Raw genomic sequence first — 21,572 nt, 5'->3', positions numbered from 1 at the left:
AAATCTGGAGCCCAGTTGCAACATCTGAGCTTGTCACAACAACCTCAGTGCCCTGTTGTCCTAGGTCACCATGGGTCTTGGACCTGTCCTCTGCACACAGTACTCCTTACACCCAGCTCTCCTAGCATGCTCTGAGGTTGTGGACCAGGCCATTCGGGCTTGAGCCCCAGGCCTCCTGTAGGACCCTTGCGAGTGCCCCCACTTCTAGGCCTGGTCACAGTGGGGACAAGGTACAGCCAGGTCCCTCTAGTGCCGTCTCCTGGCTCTTTCGGGTACTGTTTTGCAAGCCAGGTGGGCCTAAGGTTTCATCTCAGGACATGCTGCTGGACAGAGCTTACCTCCCTCTTGGATCCCAGCAGGCAAGGAGCCCACCCACACTGCCATCTCTGGAACCCAGGTCCCTGGAGTGTGGCAGCCCCTCCCCACTGGGCAATGGGGGCCAGCATTTGTGGGGGCTGTCTTGAGGCAGTCTCTATAGTGAAGATTGGACACACTGGGCACACAGTGTCCTGTGAAGCCACAGGTGCTGGGGGCTGCTCTGCCCTGCCCTGTCCTAGCAGCCACTCCTGAGGAGTCAAGGTTCTGGCTGGGTCAAGGCTGGGCAAGGAGGCTACAGAACCAGCCCCTGCTCATCTGCTGACCCAGGCCCTGCAGCCCAACCTTGAGTTGGCTGGAGGTGCCAGGGCAGGAGTGGAGTGGTAACCTGGAGGCCTTGCACCTGTCCCCCTCTCACCACCATATCCTGCCTCTAGGCATGAGAGCTCTGCTGGCAGAGAGCCTCTTGGCCCTGGCCCAGGGTCCCACTAATGGGTTCTAGGAGCTGGACCAGAGCTGGGAGCCCCAGGCCATTAGCTCGGTGTAAACCAAGTGTCCTGGTCTCCTGCTAATGGTAGCAGGAGACTCTAGGAGCCTGGGTGGGGGTAGGATGTATGCACATATGTGTATGTGTGTGTATGTTGTGCATATGTGTTTGCGTTCGTGTGTACACTGTACTCGTGTGTGCACATGTGCTCATGTAGGTGTATATGTTGTGTTCACGTATGCATGCATCGGAATCTGTACTCGTGTTGTAAGTGTGTATGCATTTGTGTTCCTGTGTGCTTGTGTGTGTGCTCATGTGTGTCAGGGGGTGTGTGGCTTGTGCCAGGCCTTTGACCATCGCTGCAGGAAGGTGACCCCATGTGGGCATCCTCCCCTCCTCCAGCTCAGCCTGTTCCTCTCCTTCCTCTGCAGCAGGACTCCTCTGCACAGCCCTGCCATCTGAGTCCTCTTGCTCCTTATCTCCATCTCTGCAGCAGTGGCCCCTGAGTGCAGGGGAGTGGTGAATCCTGGTTTACTTTTCCAGAACGCCTTCCCTGCCTCGTGGGGGAGTGGGGTGGAGGTGGCACGTGCAGCAGCTCCTGTGGGACTCGGGCTGGGGCAGCGGTGCCAGGCAGCTGCCATCCACAGCCAGGAGGAGCAGCGCGGTGGCCCTCGCAACCGAGCACAGCGCAGCACACTGCGCTATAGTGACCGGGCGGCCGCCGCTTCCGCCGGGCGCTGGCGGGGTCGGGGCATCGCCGGCACAATCCCTCGCTCAGGTTTTCAGTTCTTTAGGAATAACTCAAGACAGGTGCTGGGCACGGTGCGCTCCAGAGGTCGGCAGAGAGGGCAGGAAGTGAGTCAGCCGGCGAGGAGGGGAAACGTGGGAGGGGCCGGCCGCATTCACAGGCTGGGGAGGACCAGGACGTCCGGAGGAACCCTGCGGGGACACTAGGCACGCCTCGTGGCCGCCCTGCCACGGGCTTCGTCCCGCCCAGTTCGGAGGTGGGGCCGCCCCGGGCGAGGTGTGGGCGGGCCCTGGGGGCGCAGAGCCGGGCGGGCTGGGCGGGCGCGAGGGGCCGGCCCGGGGCGGCAGAGACGGCCGCAGAGGCGCGCAGAGCCGGGGCAGGGGACGGCCGAGGCCAGCGCGGCGGAGACCCGGGGACCAGCCGGCCCGGGAGCGAGCAGGGCCGGAGGACGCGGGGGAGGCGGCCCCTGCCCGAGGCGGCCGGGGACAGCCCGGCGCCCGCTCCGGCCGTCCGGCCTCCCTCGGCGTCGCCTTCGCCGGTCCCCGCCCGGCAACGCCCTGGCCGACCTCCGCGCCCGCCCGCGCGCTGCCTTGCCGTGTCCCGCGGCGCAGCCAGGGCGGGAGCGCGGGCGCGGGGAGGCCCCGGGCGGCGGCGCCGGGAGCCCGGCAGGGGCGTCGGGTGCGGAGGCGCCTCCGGACTCAGCAGGCGCGTGGGCGGCAGAAGGGCCTGGCCGAGCCGGGAGTCGGGGGGAGGGGACACGGAAAACTACCCCAGCAGCTCCCGGTCACCGCCTCTGCCACCTCCGGGCTGGGCGGGCGGACGTGGTTAGGGGTCCGCATTGCCCGGAGGTAACTCAGGCCCCGACTCCGGGCGCCCCTACCCAGCATATCCTCGTCTTGTCTGCTGTTGGGGTCCCTGCCCTGAGGCCTGCCATGTCCTGCCGAGCTCAGGGAGGAGGTCGCTCCCTGGGCTGGCCCGTGGGGTTTGAGGGAGGCACGGAACCCTGTGCCTCTCCAGCTGAGCCAGCTTCTGGCCTTCTGGGTCTCCCTTCATTTTGCTAGAAGTCGTTGCTGCCAGAATCCAGGCATCTCTTTGGGGGCAGGCTGTATTTTCCACGCAGGTGGGGACCCCCGAGATTGCCCGGTACTTAGGGCACTTGGAAGACTGGTCCCTGAGATTCACACCATCCATCCGTCACGGTCCCCCAAAGCCTGGTGGAAATGCCGTGGCCTAGGGAACAGGAGACTAACAGAATAAACTTTTTCCCAGAAGGGCCTGGCTCAATGCGTCTGAGGGGCTTCGCAGTGGTGGTTGGGTGGGGGTGGGATGCTGGGGTGGAGGGGAACCCACTGGGCCCTGTAAGGCAGTTCTCTTCCCCAGCCATTTCCTGCTGCCCTCTCTCCAGGATACGGGGTGAGGGGGACATCCGTGGGGTACAGGATGCAGCTTGTTCCCACCTGTCATCATCATCTGACTCCCCCACTGCACACAGACCACCTGGGAAGGAAGGTGGCCAGATGGGTCCTGGCTCCAGGGCCACACCCCATAGATGGGAGTAGGAAGTTCCCCAAGTTTGGTGCAGGCTCCGTGTGGGGGGGAGAGGCAGATGCTTTTGCAGGGCAATAGGACAGGGGGCCAGATAACAAGCCCACAGGGCTGTGACATTTTGTACATGTCCTCCAATAAAAGTGCGTTTAGCTTAGTATGGCTACACTTCCATACGCGTTCCCTTTGGTTACTCCCCACCCCACTCACAGAGGCTGGTGCCTGGGGTAGCTTCTGAGGTAGGGCTGGAGAGAAGTGGGGTGTAGTGAGGCCCAGGGCACACCTGGGGCGGGATGGTTAGGGGGACAGCTTGGCCAGCTTGGTGCTCAGGAAGGAAGAAGGCTGTTTGGGCTGCAGTGTAGACAAGGCCCCTGCATGAGGGAAGAGCTGGAAGCTGGGTGTGGGGAAGGAGGAGTGGGGTGGGAGAGGGGTCAGAGGAAAACGTGGGGAAGAGGAGGGACAAAAGGGATGGCTGGCCATCTGAGCTAATTGTTGGCTGAAAGTCTGTCATGGAAATCCCTTCCTCCACTCCCCCCAACCTGCTCCTAGCAGCCAGCTGGGAAGGCGGGCTGTGGGAAGAAGGGAGAGACAGGAGGGAGAGTGGGCAGGCGGCAAGAAGAGACCATCTCTCCTGGGGGAAACGGCCATGAAGTAGCAGGCTCAGGATGTGTGGGGATGGGAGAGGCAGCTGTCCTGCACGCTGGGGACAGGAGATTGGCCCAACATTAGGTCAGCAGGAAGGGTGCTGGACCTGCTCACCGGGTGAACTGTGAGCTGGCCCAACCGGCTGCCACTGTGTGCACTGATTTCCTCCTCGCTAAGACGGAAGTGACACACCTGAAAGGGTTGTTGAGAAGTTTAAACGTGTTGATATGCTGTAAAGGGATAAAAACATGTGAAGTGTTCTTTGGTTTTCTTAAACTATGTGGCACGATATTTTTGTTTATTAAGTCCTTGCCTGGTTTCATTCTTTCCTTTGGGGGAATTTCTAAGAGTGAAATTACTCAAAAGGTAGTAATGGTCTTGGCACAGACTGCAAACCGTCCCGCAGAAAGATGACCTCGGCATCCAAAGCAGGCAGTTTAAGTGAGACTCTACTCCCCCCAGCCAACACTGAAGGCAGATTGTTTTAATCTTTGCCAGTCTGATAGGCGACAAAATTTTAAGTGTAACTGTCAAGATCAGTTTTAGCAAGTTCACTCTGACAGCACTGGCATCCTGTTTAGTTTCACAACCCCAGGAGACACATCCACAAGCCTTGCCCCCTCTCAGCCAGTGGCTGGCCTCTCCCATCGCCCCAGTACTGGAGTCCAGGAGTAGATAAGTTGTTTAGCACAGAAGAGAACAGGCCCTAGTGCTAGACAAATAAATCCATCAGTTTTTGAAATGTAAAAATTATTACCAGGCGCAGATTCAGGCTCTTGGTCTATCCATGAAAAGGAAAAGGAAGGGACCAGCGAAAGGAAAGGAAGGGAGGGACAGAGAAACGGAACATGATAAGGCTTTGTCACCAAGTGAAGATATGCACCCAGGAAGTGCTTGGGCATCTCCACCAGAGAGAAACGCACCCACACCCACCCCCCGCGGCCCCCATCTCTCTCTCTCTCTCTCTCTCTCTCTCTCTCTCTCTCTCGCTCTCTCTCTCTCTCTCTCTCTCTCTCGCTCTCTCTCTCCCCCCTCTCCCCTCCCTCCCTCCCTCCCTCCTTTTCTCAGCAACTACCTGCTCCTTTTGTTCCTCCTTCTGCACAGGTGTGCAGGTGTAGCATCTGATTGGCTGAGTAGTTAATCTGTCAGCAGTGCATTATGAGTCCATAAACTGCCAGGTAAAGAGGTGGGCACTGCGGTTGGTGTGAATATTCATGAGCAGCCTTCCTGGGGCATGTCCCTATTCTATTCCTGCCTCAACATCACCCCAAAACTTGGTGGCTTAAAACAACATCTATTGGGGCCAGCCTGTGGCTCACTTGAGAGAGTGTGGTGCTGATAGCGCCAAAGCCACCAGTTTGGATCCCTGTATAGGGGTGGCCGGTTAGTTCACTTGGGAGAGCGTGGTGCTGATAAGTCAAGGGTTAAGATCCCCTTGCCGGTCATCTTTTAAAGAAAAAAACAAATCTACTGATTTGGCAATAATTATGTGTCATTATGTGTCACCTCTCTCTTGGGTTGACAGAGACGGAGACGCAAAGGATTATTCAAAGCCCATTTTCCTGAGCAGTGACAGGCCCAAAGAGGTTAAACCCCAGGAGACCTCTTCTTCAAGAGAGAAGGAATTCCTGGGAAATGACCCCGAATCAGGGCTTTTCTCGGTTTTTTATTGTCCAGGCAAAAGTCACAGAAAAGAACACAGGTGGTTAATCAGTCATAGGGAAAACATAAACAAACTGGCTACACAATTTTCATTAAAGCAGGTGCAACTTAAAAATAGTTCAAGCAATTTACCATCAAAGGAGTCATAAAACTAAGCTATGTGACATACAAAAGAACCAATGAGATAATTGTTATGGCAACCTTTAGATTCCTAGGAAGCTTAGAGAAGCAGTTGAAGGTGAAATGTGGAACCAGATGCTAATTGGCAGAGTAGCCTTGAAGCTTTCAGCACACATATCTTCCCATAACTAGGTCTAGCTGCACCAAGGGCATCTGCCCTTAGAGCAAGCACTTTTGCTGTGTTACAATTTTCATATCCACACCAGAGACTTTTTAGTCCTGTGAAAGTTTTCTGTCTTTTCCCAAACTTAGCATTTCTATGTGCAATACTAAAAAGTTAGGTTCTTCCTCAAACTACAAGGCTTTTGCCTTGCTAAAACTACAGGGCTGTGGCCCCACCGTGCTACAGCATAAAGGGCTTTGGCCCTTCTAACAGCTAAGGACTGTGGTCCTACAAAGATAAAGATCCTACTAAGCTACAGCCTGATCTAAGGGCTGTGGTCCTTCTAACAGCTAAGGGCTGTGACCCTACCAAGCTAAAGCACATGTGAAATACATGTGCTTTATTAATGTTAGTACCCTCTACAATTATGTGAGTGGATAATTTAGGCTGGGCTCAGCTGAGATGGCTCATCCCTGCTCTGTGTGGTATCTCGTCTGGGTTCACTGACTTAGTGGTCAGCTGGCAATCAATGACTTCATGTTTGGCAGGTGGGTGCCTTTTGGGAGGGTCAGTGGTATTAAACTGAGTATCTTAGTCAGTGTCGGCTGTGCTGACAAATTGCTGTAGAATGGGTGACTTAGACAACAAATATTTCTCACAGTTGTGGAGGCTGTAAGTCTGAGATCAGGGTGCCAGGATGGCCGAGTTCTTGGTGAGGGCTGTCTTCTTCTGTGTCCTCACATGGCAGAGATAAATCATGCTAGCTCTCTGGCCTCTCCTTATAGGGCACTGATCTCATTCACAAGAGTTCCAACCTCATGACCTAATAGCCTCCTGACAGCCCCACTTCCTAAACCATCACAGTGGGGGTTAGGATTTCAACATCTGGATTTGGTGGTTGAGGGGACACAAACATTTGGTCCACAGCACTGGGCATGTGCTCTTCATCCTCCAGCAGGCCAGCCCTGGCTCATTCACAAGGTGGTGGCCGCAGGAGTCTCAAGGGAAGCAAGACAGAGCCACTCCAATGTATATGTGCTTTTCAAGACCCCTGGTGGGAACTTCTGTCCCACTCATTCTTGGACTTTTGCCAAGGCCTAAGAATCTTACAGTGTGCAGGAGCTGGGGCAGGGCACATGGTCACCAGTCCTGGCATATAGGTAACTTCTGAGCCACCCATGGGCCTGTCTCACTGGCCACTCCCCAGGGTACCTCTGGCTGCCTTGTGGAGAATGCCTGGAAGGAGAGAGACCAAAACTCTGGCTAAGGGTTCAGCTGGGAGAGTGGTAGTGGGAGAGGAGGAGGGTTAGGAAGGAGGATAGACAGGGCTGGATGGTGCTTGGAATGGGGTCAGGAAGGGAGCAGGAAGCAAAGATGGTTCCTGATGGATTCTACTGCTCCCTAAAGAAATCTCGTTTGGATACCCCTATCAGCCAGCCACAAACAAAAAAGACATCTGGGCTGGGAGGGACCCTTAGTTGGGGTCCCACACCACATCCTGCAGCCTGAGTGCAGTCTGTTCTACTGCCTGGCCTTCTTGGCCTCCACTCATCCTTCTGCTCTGGGGAGTGGGCCCTCTCCAGCCTGACATGCCACCTCCACCACCACCAAAGAAGCCCTTGCAGTGCCCGTTATTGTATGTGAGGTGGAACAACAGTAGCCCTGGGGCAGGAACAGGAGCTGACATAGGGGAGCAGGACAGAGGCAGGCTGGGAGGTATTAGGCCTCACAATCAGCTTAGCATAAGCAAGCCATTTTAACTGCTTCCTCACCCTGTCCCTTGCCCCCTCCCTTTCTCTTAAGTAAAGTGCTTTCTGAGAAAAACTGGATTCTGTGCAGAACAGAATCTTGTACATAACAGGAAAACTGCAGAGGACCTACAAAGTGCTGAATGCTCAAAATAGCTACCAAACCCTTTCCCCTAATTCAAACCCTATAAAACCTCTATTAGTTTGTATGGGGGCAGGAACTGATCTTTCAGTGTCCCCTTTAGGTTTTCTGGAAATAAACTCCCTAACATGGTAAGTGTTTGGCTCAGAGTCCTTTAATCCCTTTGTCTCGCCAACTTAATGGGAAGCAGGCTATGGGCTGTGTCCTTACCTCCTCGGAGGCACAATGCATGTGAGTCCCTCGCACCACTGTTGTCACGTTTTACTTCTGCGTATGTTATAATCCCTGATATCTTTTTACTATTTTTGTTGCAGCTATTTGTTTTAGAGAAAATAAATGAAAAAAAAATTTTATATTTACTAACATATTTCCCATTTCCTGTACTCTTTTTTCTTGTAGATATGAGTTCCTATACTGTACCATCTTCAGCCTGAAGAATTTCCTTTAACATTCTTTATTGTGCAGGCCTGTGGCAGACACATTCTGTCCACTTTTACTGTAGTAAAATATATACAACATAAAATTTGTCATTTTAGCCATTTTAAAGTGTACAACTCAGTGGTCTTACAGTCACAGAGATGTGCATCCATCACCACTATTTCCAAAACCTTTTCATAACTACAGAAACTCTGTACTCATTAAGCACTAATTATCCATTCCTCCTCCCCGCAGGCCCTGATAACCTCTAATCTACTTTATCTCAAAGAATTTGCCTACTCTAGATATTTCACATAAGTGCAATCATACCGTATATGTCCTTTTGTGACTGGCTTACTTTACTTAGCATGATGTTTTCAAGGTTCATCCACGTTGTGCCATGTGTCAGAACGTCACTCCTTCTTAAGGCTGAGTAATATTCCCCTGCGTGTTTATACCACCGCCTATCCATTCATCCCTCCATGGCGCTTGTGAATAATGCTGCTATGAACATGGTGTACAAATATGTTCGAGACCCAGAAGTGGGACTGCTGGATCACAGGTAACTCTGTTCTAACTCGCTGAGAACCTCCACACCGTCTCCCCTCCCGTTCCATTCAGTTCCCACCAACTGCGGCACACGGGTGCACTCGTGTTTTGACATCTGTCTCCACTGACAAGTCAAAGGCAGAGGCTTCCACACGTCACCAGGGAGCCCTGCTGTGCGATCTTTCTCTTCTGGCCACAGTGAGAGCGTTAATAGAGTACCGCTAACTGGCCCTTCTCCTGGGCGTCCCTCGCGGAGTCCCGAGTGTCAGACCCGCCGCGGAAATGCGGGGAGCAGAGGCTGAGACAGCTGGCCAGACCGCCCTTCTCGGCGCTTCCCGGTGACGTCGCTCACTCTCGCGCTGCGCGTGCGCGGTCCCGCCCCCACGGGCGTTGCCGGGGCGACGGCGCGTAGCCGGCCGCCGCACGCAGGCTCGGCTGTTTCGGCCCCGCCCGCTGAGGGGAGGCGGTCGCGCGGCGATGACGTCGCAGGGGCCTAGCCGGGCGTCGCGGACTCTGGAGATGGAGGAAAGGGAGCAATTACGGCGGCAGATCCGCCTCCTGCAGGGTGGGTCGGCCGGGGCCCCGGGCGCGCGTCCCCTTCTTCCCCCTCACCTCCCGGCGGACCCCCGCCGTCCCCCCGCAGGGGTCACTCTCCGCCCGCGGTCTCCGACGGTCGGCTTGGATGGGGGCTCAGTAGGGCCGGGCCGGGCCGGGCCGAGGATGGGGGCCCTGAGGGGCTTGCGGGCCGGCCCTCGTCAGCCCCCCGTCCGGGCTCTGTCCGGCGACCGGCGCTGGCCGCCTAGGGCTGCGGCGGGTGGAGGCGGGGCTGTCGCTTAGTAACTGGCGGGAGGCTGCGGCCCGTCCCCCCGGGGCGGTGCGTCCTCGGCGCCCACCTTGCTGCCTGCATCCGACGGCGGGGCGCGGGCCGCGGCCTGGTCCGGGGCGGCACAGCCACTGGGACGAGCCCCGCGCCCCGCTTCGGCTCCCTTCCCCTGCGTACCGTCGCACTCCGCTGGTATTCCAGGCCCAGACTCCCCAGGCTTCAGCTTCCACACTTGAAGATTTTCAGACCCGAGTTGGTTTTTCTGAACTTAAAATAATAACAATAATAACTTTTTGGAGTCATTCTCACAAAGAGAAAAGTTAGGGATGTAGGACGCGTGTATAAAGGAAAGAGTCCAGGTTAGCCGGCTCCTGCGTTGGCCATTTCTTGGACTTTATTACACTTGCCCTTATGTGTCACTAGGTCTGGACATGTCGCTCTGTGTGCCTGGGGACAGACCCTGTGCTGCGGGAATGCTGATAACTGAGGGACTGGCAAGTGATTTGCAGGTTGAGTCGGAACGTCCTTGGTGGTTCCAGTTCATGCCTGTATCCCTGCCTCTCCTGCAAGGACAGCTATCCAGGGGCTTATTTGGAAAGTCCTTGTGGTTGTGTCAGCCAGCTGCATTAGGACTCCAGTCCACCAGGCCTCCCTTTCTCTATAGGGAGGACTGTGGCATCTGGCAGGTCAGGGCCTGTACTTTTGGTATTTTTCTGTTGTCAAGCATGGAATGCCCAGGGGAGTCAGTTCTGTTACCTGCAGTGGGAATTATGGAGGTGCAGTCTTTCCTCTTTTCCATGTGTGGGCAGGCCCAAGGGTCTCTGTGGCTGACTTGTGCCCTTCTTGTCGAGGCATTACAGCACAGGCCCTGTTGATCTCTTCATATTGAGTGACACTTCCCCTCAAAGGATTGTGGGCCCAGTAGACTGGCACAGAGGGACTGTTTTACCACAGGGGTGCATTTTTGCGATTGGCAGGCAGAAATAGGATTGAGATAGAACTGATGGAAAAAGGCTCATGGAACTGACAGGCCTAGGGGATTTGGGCTGAATTGTCACTGGCTCCCAGGTGCTGCGGGCTGCTCTTCTGAAGCTGTCGGGTTCAAGAGTCATGTGGAGTTTGGGAGGTGCCTCGCTAGCTGATGCTGCTCCAGGCAGTCACGATTGTTGCTGATTTTACTTGCACCCTGTGGTTGACTGAGCCTGTAATTCTGTCTTCTCAGGTCTGATCGATGACTACAAAAACCTCCACAGCAGTGCCCCTGCCCCGGGCGCCTCAGCTGCTTCCCAGTGGCAGCCGTCTACTTACCACAACGGCAGGGCCTTTAGTGCTCGCTACCCTCGTCCAAGCCGGAGGGGCTTTTCTTCACACCGTGGGCCTGCGTGGCGCAAGAAATACTCCCTGGTGAATCGGCCCCCAGGATCCTCAGACCCACCTGGCGACCATGCTGTACAGCCACCCCTTGGGGCCAGGGGCAGCCAGAGTCCTGACTCCCAGCAGTTTATCCTTGAGAGACAGGTCCAGCTCAATCCAGATCAGAACATGGTCATCAAAATTAAATCACCATCAAAGTCTGGCTCCATTAGCACTTCAGGGGCCCAGCGACGCTCTTTGCAAGAATATGAAGACACCCCCTGGAATGACCAAAGACCCCAAGAAGGCGAGGGCGAGCCCCCTGGTGGGCAGCTGCAGCCCTCGAGGACAGGAAGAACCAGGGGGAGCTGCAGTGCAGAGGACTCCCTTCTGGTCTGCCAGAAGGAGGCTGGCAAGACCCGGGTGGTGAAGTCTGTGGGCAGTGTGGGCAGCGGCCCCCTGGAGCCCCGGCGGACGGTCAGTGAGAGTGCAGTTGCCGTCAAGGCACACTTCCCATCCTCCACCCTACCCCCGCTCACCGTCGTGGCTGTGGGCCAGAAGGTGGGCTCTCACTCTGTGGCCAGCTGTGCTGCACAGCTCCTTGAGGATGGGAGAGTGAATGCCACTCATCCAGATCAGCCAGGTACCTCTGGCTCAGCAGTGGGCTCTGCCAGACCAGCCTCAGGACCCACGCAGACCCAGGAGACCTCGCTGCTTGTGTCCTGTCAAACCAACAGGTTCCAGAAAAACAACTACAAATGGGTAGCCACCTCAGCAAAGAGCCCTCGGGCTGCTCGGCGGTCCCTCAATCCCAGAGCAGCTACAGAGAATGTGTGCAAGGCCCTCTTCGATGCCACAGGAAAGATGGAGAGGCCACAGCTCAGAGCTGATCCGGAGGCCAAGCCCAGGAAGCAGGCCCCGTCCTCCAAACCCGGGCCCTCACCCAGCAAGTACAAGTGGAAGGCTTCCAGCCCCTCTGCCTCCTCCTCTTCCTCCTTCCGTTGGCAGTCAGAGGCTGGCAGCAAGGACCATGCCTCCCAGCTCTCCCCGGTCCCATCTAGGTCCCCCCCAGGGGACACACCAGCAGTGGGACCCAGTGGCTTGAAGCCTCTCTTTGGTGAGACTCCGCTCTCAGCTTACAAAGTGAAGAGCCGCACCAAGATCGTGCGGAGGCGGGGGAGTACCAGGTACAGTCTCCACCCTGCCTCTGCCACCGCTGCATCCTGTCTGGACAGGCAGGGCTGGGTGTGGGCCAGCAAGTCCTTCTGGCCTCTGAGTGGTGGGATTTGGGGTGGTTGAGTCATCTCTTTGAGTCTTGCTCCCTCCTTGGTCCGCAGAGCAGATGGGAGGGCCCACCTCCAGGGGGTGCACGGAGGAGGTGAAGACTCGTGGTGGGTGTATGAGCATGGCTTCATGTCAGCCTGGGCAGGGGCTTTGCGCTTGCTCCAGCTGCTCATTTCCACTGAGGGATGAGACAGGGCGTGCTATCCCCTTTAGAGCCACATGAAATGAGGCTCAGGGTGGTTCAGGGGCTTGCCTGGGCCCCAGCTGGGCAAGGGCAGAGGACATGTGCTAGCCAGCCCACCCTTTCTTCTTTGGTGAGAGACCAGAACGTTGCTGGGGACAACTTTCATCCTAGGTCCACAGCATTCACAGACGGGTGGCTCTGTGCCATGCTGGGCACCAGGGAGCAGCCACCATGGACCTGCTCCTGGTGTGGCGTCTGCCCCTGGCCTGCAGCTGCAGGCCATGCGTCTGGTCTGGGAGGTAGACTGGAGCTCTGGGCACTGCCCAGGGCTGCCTGGTCTTCCCTGCTCTGCCCTCAGGCCCAGGGATTTGGGTCCAGGAGGCCTGGCCTTTGTAGGGTGCCTCACCCAGACCCAAGTTGAAGTTTGCTCTGGATGGGCTGTAGTAGGCGGCCTGGGTTGGGGCTGGTGGGCCCCAGCTTCCCAGGCTTTCCCGGCTGTTGTGACCTTTGCCCCCAGAAGGAGCAGGTTGGTATTATGTCCCAGCCACCCCCTTGGTGGCTAGGTGACCAGGCTAGGTCACTCCCTTGCAGAGTGTGCATCACTTCCCCAGCTCTCCACCGTTGTGGAGTATGATGTGACTCAAAGATGGCGCCATAGCCCAGAGGGCTTGGTCTGGGGTCAGGGACTTCATTGGGTCAGCAGCTGGCGGCAAGGGTGGTGGCTGTGCTTGCTGGGCAGTGGGCAAAGGGCCTGCCTCTGCCAGTGCACATGGTGGCATGCGCCATCCCATAAGGTATCCCTGTGCTGACAGTCCCCCCAGGAGGTTCTTCCCACCATCTGACCTTAGTCTTTGGCTCTGGTTAGGCTTGTCCCCTCCCAGCTCCCGTTCCTCACTGCTTCTGGATGGTGGCTTTGCTCTCCATCCTGCTGTTGTCTTCTCTTGTGGCAGGCAGTGTGAGAGAAGCCGTGAGGAGAAAGCCTTTGTCTTTCTCTGTTACCCCCCTTCCCCTAGCCCCTGTCGGGGCTCATCTGGCCTGGGGACATGGGGAGGGAGCTGGACACACTGGGTGGGGTCAAGGGCTGAGGCCCCCTCCTCTGCTCTCCTTGGGAGCACAGCAGCCTGCCCTGGCTCTGAAACTCTCTGGGATTTTGGATCCTCAGCCTGACTGCAGAGGGGAGGGGGGGAGGGGAGGGGGGAGGGGAGGGGGGAGGGGGGAGGGGAGGGGAGGGGGGAGGGGAGGGGAGGAGCAGCTGTCAGGTGGATGCTGCCTTTGATGGTGGGGAAGGCAGGGCCTCGGAAGTGTGGGTGGGCAGAGTGGCCTGGAGAGCCTGTGGGGAGCTGCCTGCCTTCTGTCTCTGCAGCCTTCCTGGGGACAAGAAGAGCAGCCCCTCACCTGTCACCACTGCTAAGAGCCACCTCAGCCTCCGGCGCAGACAGGCCATCCGGGGGAAGAACAGCCCTCTTCTGAAGAAGACTCCCAACAAGGGCCTGATGCAGGTGACCAGGCACCGGCTGTGCCGCCTGCCACCAAGCCGGGTTCACCTCCCCACCAAGGAAGGTATGCCCGGGAGCAGCGGCGGCTGGGCTCAGGCCTGGGAACTAGCTGCGAGCGCACCCTCCCTGACTGCCTCCTGTCGTTCCCCTTTGAGCGCCTGGGACACGTGTGGGTGATGAGGTTCTAGGCTGAGGGGTGTGAGATCTGGAGAAGATGGGATGTTTAAGGATGGGTAGGCTTGGAACTGGGCATCTTGACTGGGAACTGGTGCTCGTGACCATGGTGCTGTGCATGGTGTCTGGGGAACCTGACTGGGGGCAATGTCCTTGGCTGGGCAGAGCTCAGAGCCTCGAGGCAAGGGTGGCTGGCCGTGGGAGGGTGGGCACGGGTCCCAGGCATGGGCCTGAGGGGGGCCGTGCAGCTGGGGTGGGGCTAGAAGGGGACAAGAAGTGAGGCTGGAAGACTCTGGCTGCCCAGCCATTCCATGAGCCATGGCAAGTGTGGGCTTTGTCCCAGTGTGACAGGGAGCAAGGGGAACACCATGGGGGTTCTTGGTGGCCACAGCCGGGTGGCTCGATGGGCTGCAGAACTGGCTGGAAGTGGAGAAGAGGGGTGGCTTGGACAGTGGGCAGGTGCCCTGTGGCCTCTTGGGGATGCTGGTGGCGGGTGGCTGAGCCCCCAGGGAGGTGGAGGATCTGCGGGTACTGTGGCCAGGAGGGGTGGGAGGAAGTGCTGGGGAGTCCTCGCTGGGAGTTGCAGCCTGCAGGGTCACCCCCGCTTGCTCGTGCTTGTTACCGGCCATTCCCTCTTTAGGCCTAGAGCAGAGTGGGGTGCAGGCTGCGACAGCAGGGGTTGTGCCCCCTCAAGCCCACAGGGAGGAGACAGGCAGCGAGGAGTGTGGGATTTGGAGGTCAGGGCCTTGGGCCAGGCACCGTGGGGAGCTGAGGGGCTGCCACAGGTACTGCCTTCGCTAGATGGAGACAGATGAATAACCTCATACTTATAGACAGACACGATGACTGCACACAAGGTGGGGGAGGAGAGGAGGGGCGTCCTGTTATGGGAGGGGCCTGGGGGAAGCTCCCCACTCAGGTCCACCCAAGAGCGCATGCGGAGCACCTTGTGCTGGCTCCTGGGGATGCTGCAGTGAGAGTCGCGGGTGCTGGGGCAGACAGCTGGAAAGATGTCTTGGTGGTGAATGTGGCCCAGGGAAGGCGGAGCGGGACTGTGCTGTGCGAGCTGCGGGGAGGGTGTCAGCGTTCGCCAGGCAGTGGGGAGGTCTTCTCCGAGTAGCTGACCCAGGTGAGGAGAGGAGCATAGCACTCAGCTCTGCAGGCTAGGCGAGCTGGGCTGAGCCTGCTGTGCTCAGGAGCAGGAGGCCTGCAAAGCTGGCCTGCTGTCTGGGAATGGAGGGTGGATGAGAGGGGGCCAGAGGGGGACGAGGGCCGGCTCACGAGGAAGGGTCTTGCAGGCCAAGTAAGGTTCTGGTTCTGTTGGGAAGCCAGGGAGGGACAGCGGAGGGACTGGGCACATGTGTCACTGTGTCTGGGCCATGAGGTGGCAGTCAGGTGCTGGGAGTGTCCAGCAGGCCTGGAGCAGGCAGGGAGCAGGAGGGCCTGCGTAGGAGGCCTTGAATGCCAGGCCAATGAGAGGCTCCTCCTCATGTGGGCAGGGAGCCCCCGAGACAGCTATCGTGAGACCCCAGCCCAGCAGAGGCAGTCATGGTGGGCTGGCCTCAGGAGATGGGAAGGAGGACAAGCACGTCCCTGGGCTGGGCTGTAGCCTGAGAAATTGGCGTGTAGCTCCCCAAGTCTCCCTCCTGTCAGTCGTGCTATCTGCCTACCTCTCTGCCTGCCTGTCCCAAGGCTGCCTTGGGTCCCTGTGCAGGGCCTGCCTGGCTGCCTGGCACAGGCCTTCATTTAGTGCTGTGGATTCCTCAGTGCATGACAGAGCCTTTCTGGGGCTCTCATTTGTCCCTGGGGCTGCTGGGCGTGTTGCCACATAACCGAGGTTGTGCTCTCCTGCCTCCAGGAAGCTGTAGACCCTGGGCTAGTGTAGCCAACAGAAGGTAGGGTCAGTGGTCAGGGGCTGTCCCTTCCTCTGGCTGCTTGGCCCTTTCCCTATTTTCCTCCCAGCAAACGCTTAGCCCCAGCTCCAGCTCCCCGGAGGCAGCAGTACCCAGATGTCCAAAGAGGGACCTGACCGCCTGTGGGCTGCTGAGTGGGGGAGAGAGTGTTCTGGAAATGGCCTGGTGGCCCAGCCTGAGATCCTGACTTCAGCCCTGCCGTGCAGCTAGTGGCCAGCAGAGGGCGCGCTTGCTCCTTTTATCCCTGTAGTCCACCTTTTTTTTGGTAATTGATTGCCTAATTTCCTCTTTATGTGAAAGAAAGCAGATATCAAGTAATTTGCAGCAATAACCTGCTAATGCTGGGCCAGTATCGAAACTCCCCTGTTCATTTCAAGTGGCAGATAAAACACTAATACATAATTATCCTTGCAAATTGGATTGTTTTAAATAACCAAAAGGCTACGGCCAGGAGAAAGAGATCTCATCTCCCTTGAGTTAGTATTGCAGCATAATTGCCGCGTTCAATCAATTTCCCTGGCATTAGAAATTCCATCACAATCAACATTAAGCTTTATTCATTGTGATGGCTAAGAGCCGGGCCATTTCTCCTCTTTTTCTTAACTGGCAAAATTAATCAGGGAAAAGATTTTAAACATTTACCCGTGCGAAAGAGGTCAGCTCTGCCACTATATTGCTCAGCAGATAAGGGGGCTAATAAAAAGAAAATTGAATTACTAATGATCACCAGGAACAGAGTATATAAAACCTGGCAATCACCAGTTCAGGAAAAGGGAGAATCAATTTTCTTGGGACAAGGTGTGCTCATTTTTTATTTTGGCGCATATTATCAGCAATTTAATTTGAGAGCGCATAAACAGGAGGAAACAGTTAGGGAATAATGAGCCTGGAGGTGTGAAGTGCCTCAGGATATGTGCTGTACACAATTTATTTGGCACCACAGATAATCGCTTTAATTGAATTCAGAACTGCATTGTTCAGCGGCTGTGTGGCCGCTCATGCCTGGGGACTGAGAATGTTAGGAAGGTTCCAGCCTTCCCTCCCTGCCACCCTGCCCGCCCAGCCTCTGGAGAGTTCTCTGTGGCTTGGAGTCAGACTTTGGCTGGGGATTGGAGCAGGGTGCTCTGGGAGGTCTTCCTCTGCTGTCATTGTGCCTCTTGCCTTCTGTCTCTCCCTTCCCTTTCCTCCTGGGGAAGGGTCCATTGGCAGCTGGGGCACCCTCCAGAAGGATCCCTGAGGGCTTGGGGGAGCCACGTTTGCCGGATGCTGAAGCAGAGACCCAGCTTGATCTGTCTGCAGCAGACAAACCCTGAAGGTATCTGGGCAGAGACATGGAAACTTTTAGGGATCTCAAAAATGGTGTGTGACTTGCCACCCGTGTAATTGTGGCAATTAGAAATCACCGTGTGCGGTGTTTACTGTATGCACTGCTGATGGCTACACATCACTGAGCTCTTGCTTGGTGTGCGGGTGTGTGTGGGGGTGCTGCAGGGTTCAGGGCCCGCTCCAGGGTCCATCCTCCTCTGGCCATGACCTGGGCCCAGTGCTGTGACTCAGCCACCTGAGGTGATAGGCTTGAGACTGCTGAGCCTGTCTGGCTGTGTGCAGGGGGGTACTTTCCCTCATGCACCCAGGCTGGGGGGAGCATGGGCCAGGTATCCTCTAGTCTCTTTATACCCCAAGCTGGGGAGCTTCTTGGTGGCAGTAAGTCATGGGAGTCCTACCAGTTACTTGGAAATGTCTGCTGTTGTGGAGCAAGGAAAAGTCGTGGCGGGCAGGTGGGTGGTGCTCCCTGGGTGCTGGATTCCACCCTCTTGGGACCTGAAGGCAGCCTCCCAGACCCGTGGGGGTCCTTTCGGCATCACCTCCTCAGCCGCCTTGGGAAGGGGCAGTTCACCAAAGGTCTGGACAGATCTGCACCCTTCTCCCAGCCATATCTTTGTGTTCCATGTGTTCATGGAGGCTCAGGGACTCTCACTGAGCAGGCATGAGCGTGGGAGTATGCTGGCCCCTGGCTTGTCTGCCCCAGCAGCCCCCCTGCTGCCATGCATTAGAGCCAGCCACTTCCCCTCTTGTGGGTTCCCAGTACACTGAATGACCCAGCCCCCAGCCACCTGGCCAGGCCCCGCCCACGCACCTGCCTGCATTTGCACTGCACTCTTCCCCACCCACCCACCCCTGCCTTTCCCTCAGATGTATGCGGCTTGCCCCTGTATTCGGGCGTCTGCTGGGTGCCCTGTGGTCAGCCTTCTCTGCCCATCTCCTCTCAGATTGCTTCCCAGCCACCCCTGCCACCTTGGGCATTCTCTCCTCCTGCGTGTTTACTGTCTATGCTGCCACTTGGGAGGCACTGCAGGCAAGCACTCTGTCCCACTCACTTGAGCCTGGCACATACACTGAGGCCTGTGAGGCTCCCACAGCTGCTGGCCCAGGGCAGAGGGAGCCTCTCTCTGTCACAGGGGCCCATAACAGCAGGAGACTGGCAAGGCTGTGCTGGGCAGGGTGGCTGGCAGGTGGGGACCCTATGGGAGGAGGTCCCTTAGGGGGCTCTGCTCCTGGTGGCCACCATGAGGGGGTGGGGTCTGGCACAGAGTTTTGCAGGGTGAGGGTCTGAAGGGTGCAGTTGTTTGCCCCTAATTCTGTCCCTGTGTGCATTGAAAGCCAGTCCCTAGCCTCCCCCAGAGCTCCTGCTGGGTGAACGAGCTGGGAACCCCTGCCCCATCTGATCTCCCAGGCTGGGCAGGTCCCTGGCTGACAGGTGGGCTGGAGGGTTTGCACCGTGGTGTGTGTGCACGAGGGCCTGTTGAGAGTGGCTGGTCTCCTGGGGACTGCAGGTCTTCAGGGGCCACGAGAAGCATTGTCCCTGCGCAAGTGCTGATCCTGCCCCCTGTGAGGTATGCTGGTGGGCAGGGCGACAGCCGCACGCTCAGGAGGGTCAGTGGGCAAAGGGGGCAGAGCGCCATTGCTAGCCTCATGCCCTGGGCCTCTATGGGGTGGCGTTTCCTCACCACCTGTGCTGGCTAAGGGTGTTGGGATGCTCAGGAGCAGAGGGGTCACTACCTCACAGTGGCTGCTGGCTAGTTCTGGGTGCAGCTCTGCCCAAGTACAGACTCTCAGTTCCAGGCTGCTGGGTAGGCTCTCTCAGAGGCTGCTGTGGGTGGAATGTGGGTATCGCTCAGTGCCAGACGCCTGGCATAGGGTCTCGCCACAGAAGCCTGGCCCCACAGCCTTCGTCAGCACCAGCAGCTTTCTCCTCCTGAGCTGGCCCAAGGCACAGGTCCTAGCCTCGTGGGGACCTGGAGAGTTGCAGTCAGGGACCCAGGATGCTTCTCCCTGCCCGTGGACAGGGACAGGTGGTAGTCCTCACCCCAGTCCCAGCTGAGGAGGCGGACACAGTGGGGGGGGGGAGGACATGCACCCCGGGCCCCAGGTGCCAGCTCAGGGTGGGTGCCCAGGACAGGCTTGCTGTGTCTCAGCAGGGGAGATCCAGAGCCAGAAGAGCTGGGGGACTCCTGTGGCCCCAGCACTGGTGAGAGGCTGAGCTGGGTGCCCCGTTTTCTCCTGCTGGGTGCTGGGGGTCAGCTCTGCATCTGGTGCTGAAGTCCTGGAACTTTGCTTAGGCACCCAGAAGCATCATGGTTATGAGCCTCGCTGGGAGACTTTGGGCTACTTGCACTCCACGCTGGGGGCCGTTTCCATGTCTGCATATGGGGTCAGGGTCGTCTTTCCCCAGGGGGCTGCTGTGCCTATTGAAGGAGTAGAGACTTCAGGTGCCTCAGGCCGGCCTGGTGTTCTGCCCTGCCGTGCTGGTGGCAGCATCGCCCACCTGCAGGGGCCTGCCCACCGCCTCTGGGGTCTGCCATCCATCATCACTCACTGGTGTGCAGCTGGACTGTTTGATTTCACTATGGCAAAAACTGTAAAAGGGTGTGAGAGCAGGTAAATCTGGAGTCCTGCTTTCATAAGGGAAAAGAAAGTGCTGAATTAGGCTCTGAGAAAGTCAGCCAATAGCGGTCCTTGAGTCTTGCATAAATTATCAGGCACACTGGAGGCCTCTGATTTTATGTTTGTTGAGGCTGTGCCAATTAATTATCTCACAAGAGTCGGTGTGGGAGCACACACATGTGCCGCCTCAGTGCTCCCACGGTGACTTGGGCTGCCAGGCTGGTGACCAGAGCCTGCTGGGCTGACTTCCGGCCCAGAAAGGTGGCTGGACCCTGTGGTAGGCCCTGGGTCACAGGCTGGGGACAGCTTGGGCTGCTGCTCCTGTCACTGCCCTCCTGGCTGAGGGATGGCCCCCCTGCTACGTGCCCTGGTGGATATCAAGGGCAGCATCCTTGTCCAGAGCCCGGCCGGCCTGAGAGTCTCTCTCAACCTGGTGGTCTCTCTCGGGAGCCTAGCCTGGCAGTGGGCTCTGGGTGAAGGAGGAAGGCTCTGGGCTGCCGTGAGCCCACGTGGCCTGCTGACTCCCACCTGGGGATGAACGGCCAGGGGTTTCCCGGGAACACCGTCGTGAGGCTGTCCTGGATGGCCGCCCCTGGCCTGGCTCTCCCACTCTGCCCACCCAGCACTCTTCCTGTCGCCAGACCCCTCAAAAGGAGTGTCCCCAGGCACAGTCAGCAGGCCTTGAGGCCAGTCTTTGGACACAGTTGAACACGTCTGTCCCCCTGCTGGCCCCCTAGTGGTGCCCTGTCACCAGCACGCGATGCTCCTCACCTGGGGAAAGGGAGCGAGGCTGTGCCAGCTTCATTGAGAACTGCCTGGTGAGTGGCCCGGGAGCCTGTGTGCTTTGGTGCTGGCAGCTCCACCTGCTGACGTGAGGCGTAAAGGCCTTCCAGGTCCTGTGGGTTTGCTCCTTCCCTGCATGGGGCCCAGGATGCTGCCATCCCATCCAGGCCTAGGGTCCTGCCTGTCCCAGCCTCCTCCCCCTGCTGATGGGCTGCCTCCCTCCCTTCCCCACCTAGTCATACCCCCATGATAGCCCTTGCCCCAGGACACCTGCTGTGGTGCAGGGCAGGGCTGGGTGTGGTCAGAGCTCTGGTATGCTGAGGCGGGGTCCTGGTGGTAAGGAAGTCCTGGCCCCTCTCATGTTTCCAGCCCAGTGCCTCCTGTCCACGGGCACATTGTCTTTCTGCCCTGTGCCCCTCCCCCTGCTACCCCTGCCCTTGTGAAGCGAGTGCTCACTGAGTATCCACCGAGCCCAGCAAGGCCCCTAGCAGCACCAAAGTGACTTTACGCAGGAGGTGTTGGGCTCTTGCTGCAAGGGCCAAGCAGCTGTCCAGCCGGGCTCTCTCTAGCTGGGAGGACACACCAGGCCGGGCAGGGCTTCCTGAGGGCTAGAGGGTGGAGCAGGGCCTGGCAGCTGGTAGGAGTGAGGCCTGGGGCAGGGCGAGGGACATTCTGAGCAGAGTGCAAGGTGAGTGTGGGAGGAGCCTAGGTTTCTCCACACAGGTGGGGAGGCCACAAGTCACACAACCGCCCAGAAAGGCTGTTCCCAAGGCCACTTTCTCCTTTGGCTCTCTTCAGCTCCAGGTATTAGGAATGTCTTCTCGCTCCATCCGGGAGCTGTCAGGTCCCTTCTGCTCCAGCCTCTGGGGAGGTCCTCTGTCCTCCCAGCCACCTCCCCTGCATGGGCCTTGTGTTGTGGGTGCCTTTCCTTGCACAGGCTCCCGAGAGGGTCTTTCTGTGCTGCCATGTGGGAGCTGCCCAGTGCAGACCAGAGCCTCCCGTCAGTGCCTCTGTCCTGGATGCTGGTCTGGCAGTGAGGTGGCCGAAGGGAAGGAAGGAGCCAAGTCAGGTTTGCT

The 21,572-nt window shown here is 57.9% G+C and overlaps 1 protein-coding gene across 1 annotated transcript in view; it reads left to right on the top strand.

Moving 5' to 3' along the window:
• The first annotated feature begins 9,026 nt into the window (after positions 1-9,026).
• Positions 9,027-21,572, top strand: part of ZC3H3 (zinc finger CCCH-type containing 3) — a 91,576-nt gene continuing 79,030 nt past the window's right edge. The window contains exons 1-3 of the mRNA XM_063079506.1: positions 9,027-9,106; positions 10,587-11,904; positions 13,549-13,745. Coding sequence (XP_062935576.1) covers positions 9,061-9,106; positions 10,587-11,904; positions 13,549-13,745 — 1,561 coding nt within the window. The 5' untranslated portion in view covers positions 9,027-9,060. The remainder of the gene's footprint in view (positions 9,107-10,586; positions 11,905-13,548; positions 13,746-21,572) is intronic.

Source organism: Cynocephalus volans, chromosome 15 (genome assembly GCF_027409185.1).
Source record: "Cynocephalus volans isolate mCynVol1 chromosome 15, mCynVol1.pri, whole genome shotgun sequence".
In the NCBI taxonomy this organism is placed as follows: Eukaryota; Metazoa; Chordata; class Mammalia; order Dermoptera; family Cynocephalidae; genus Cynocephalus; species Cynocephalus volans.
The sequence above is the reverse complement of the archived record's forward strand: the minus strand, read 5'-3'. Positions and strand labels throughout refer to the sequence as shown.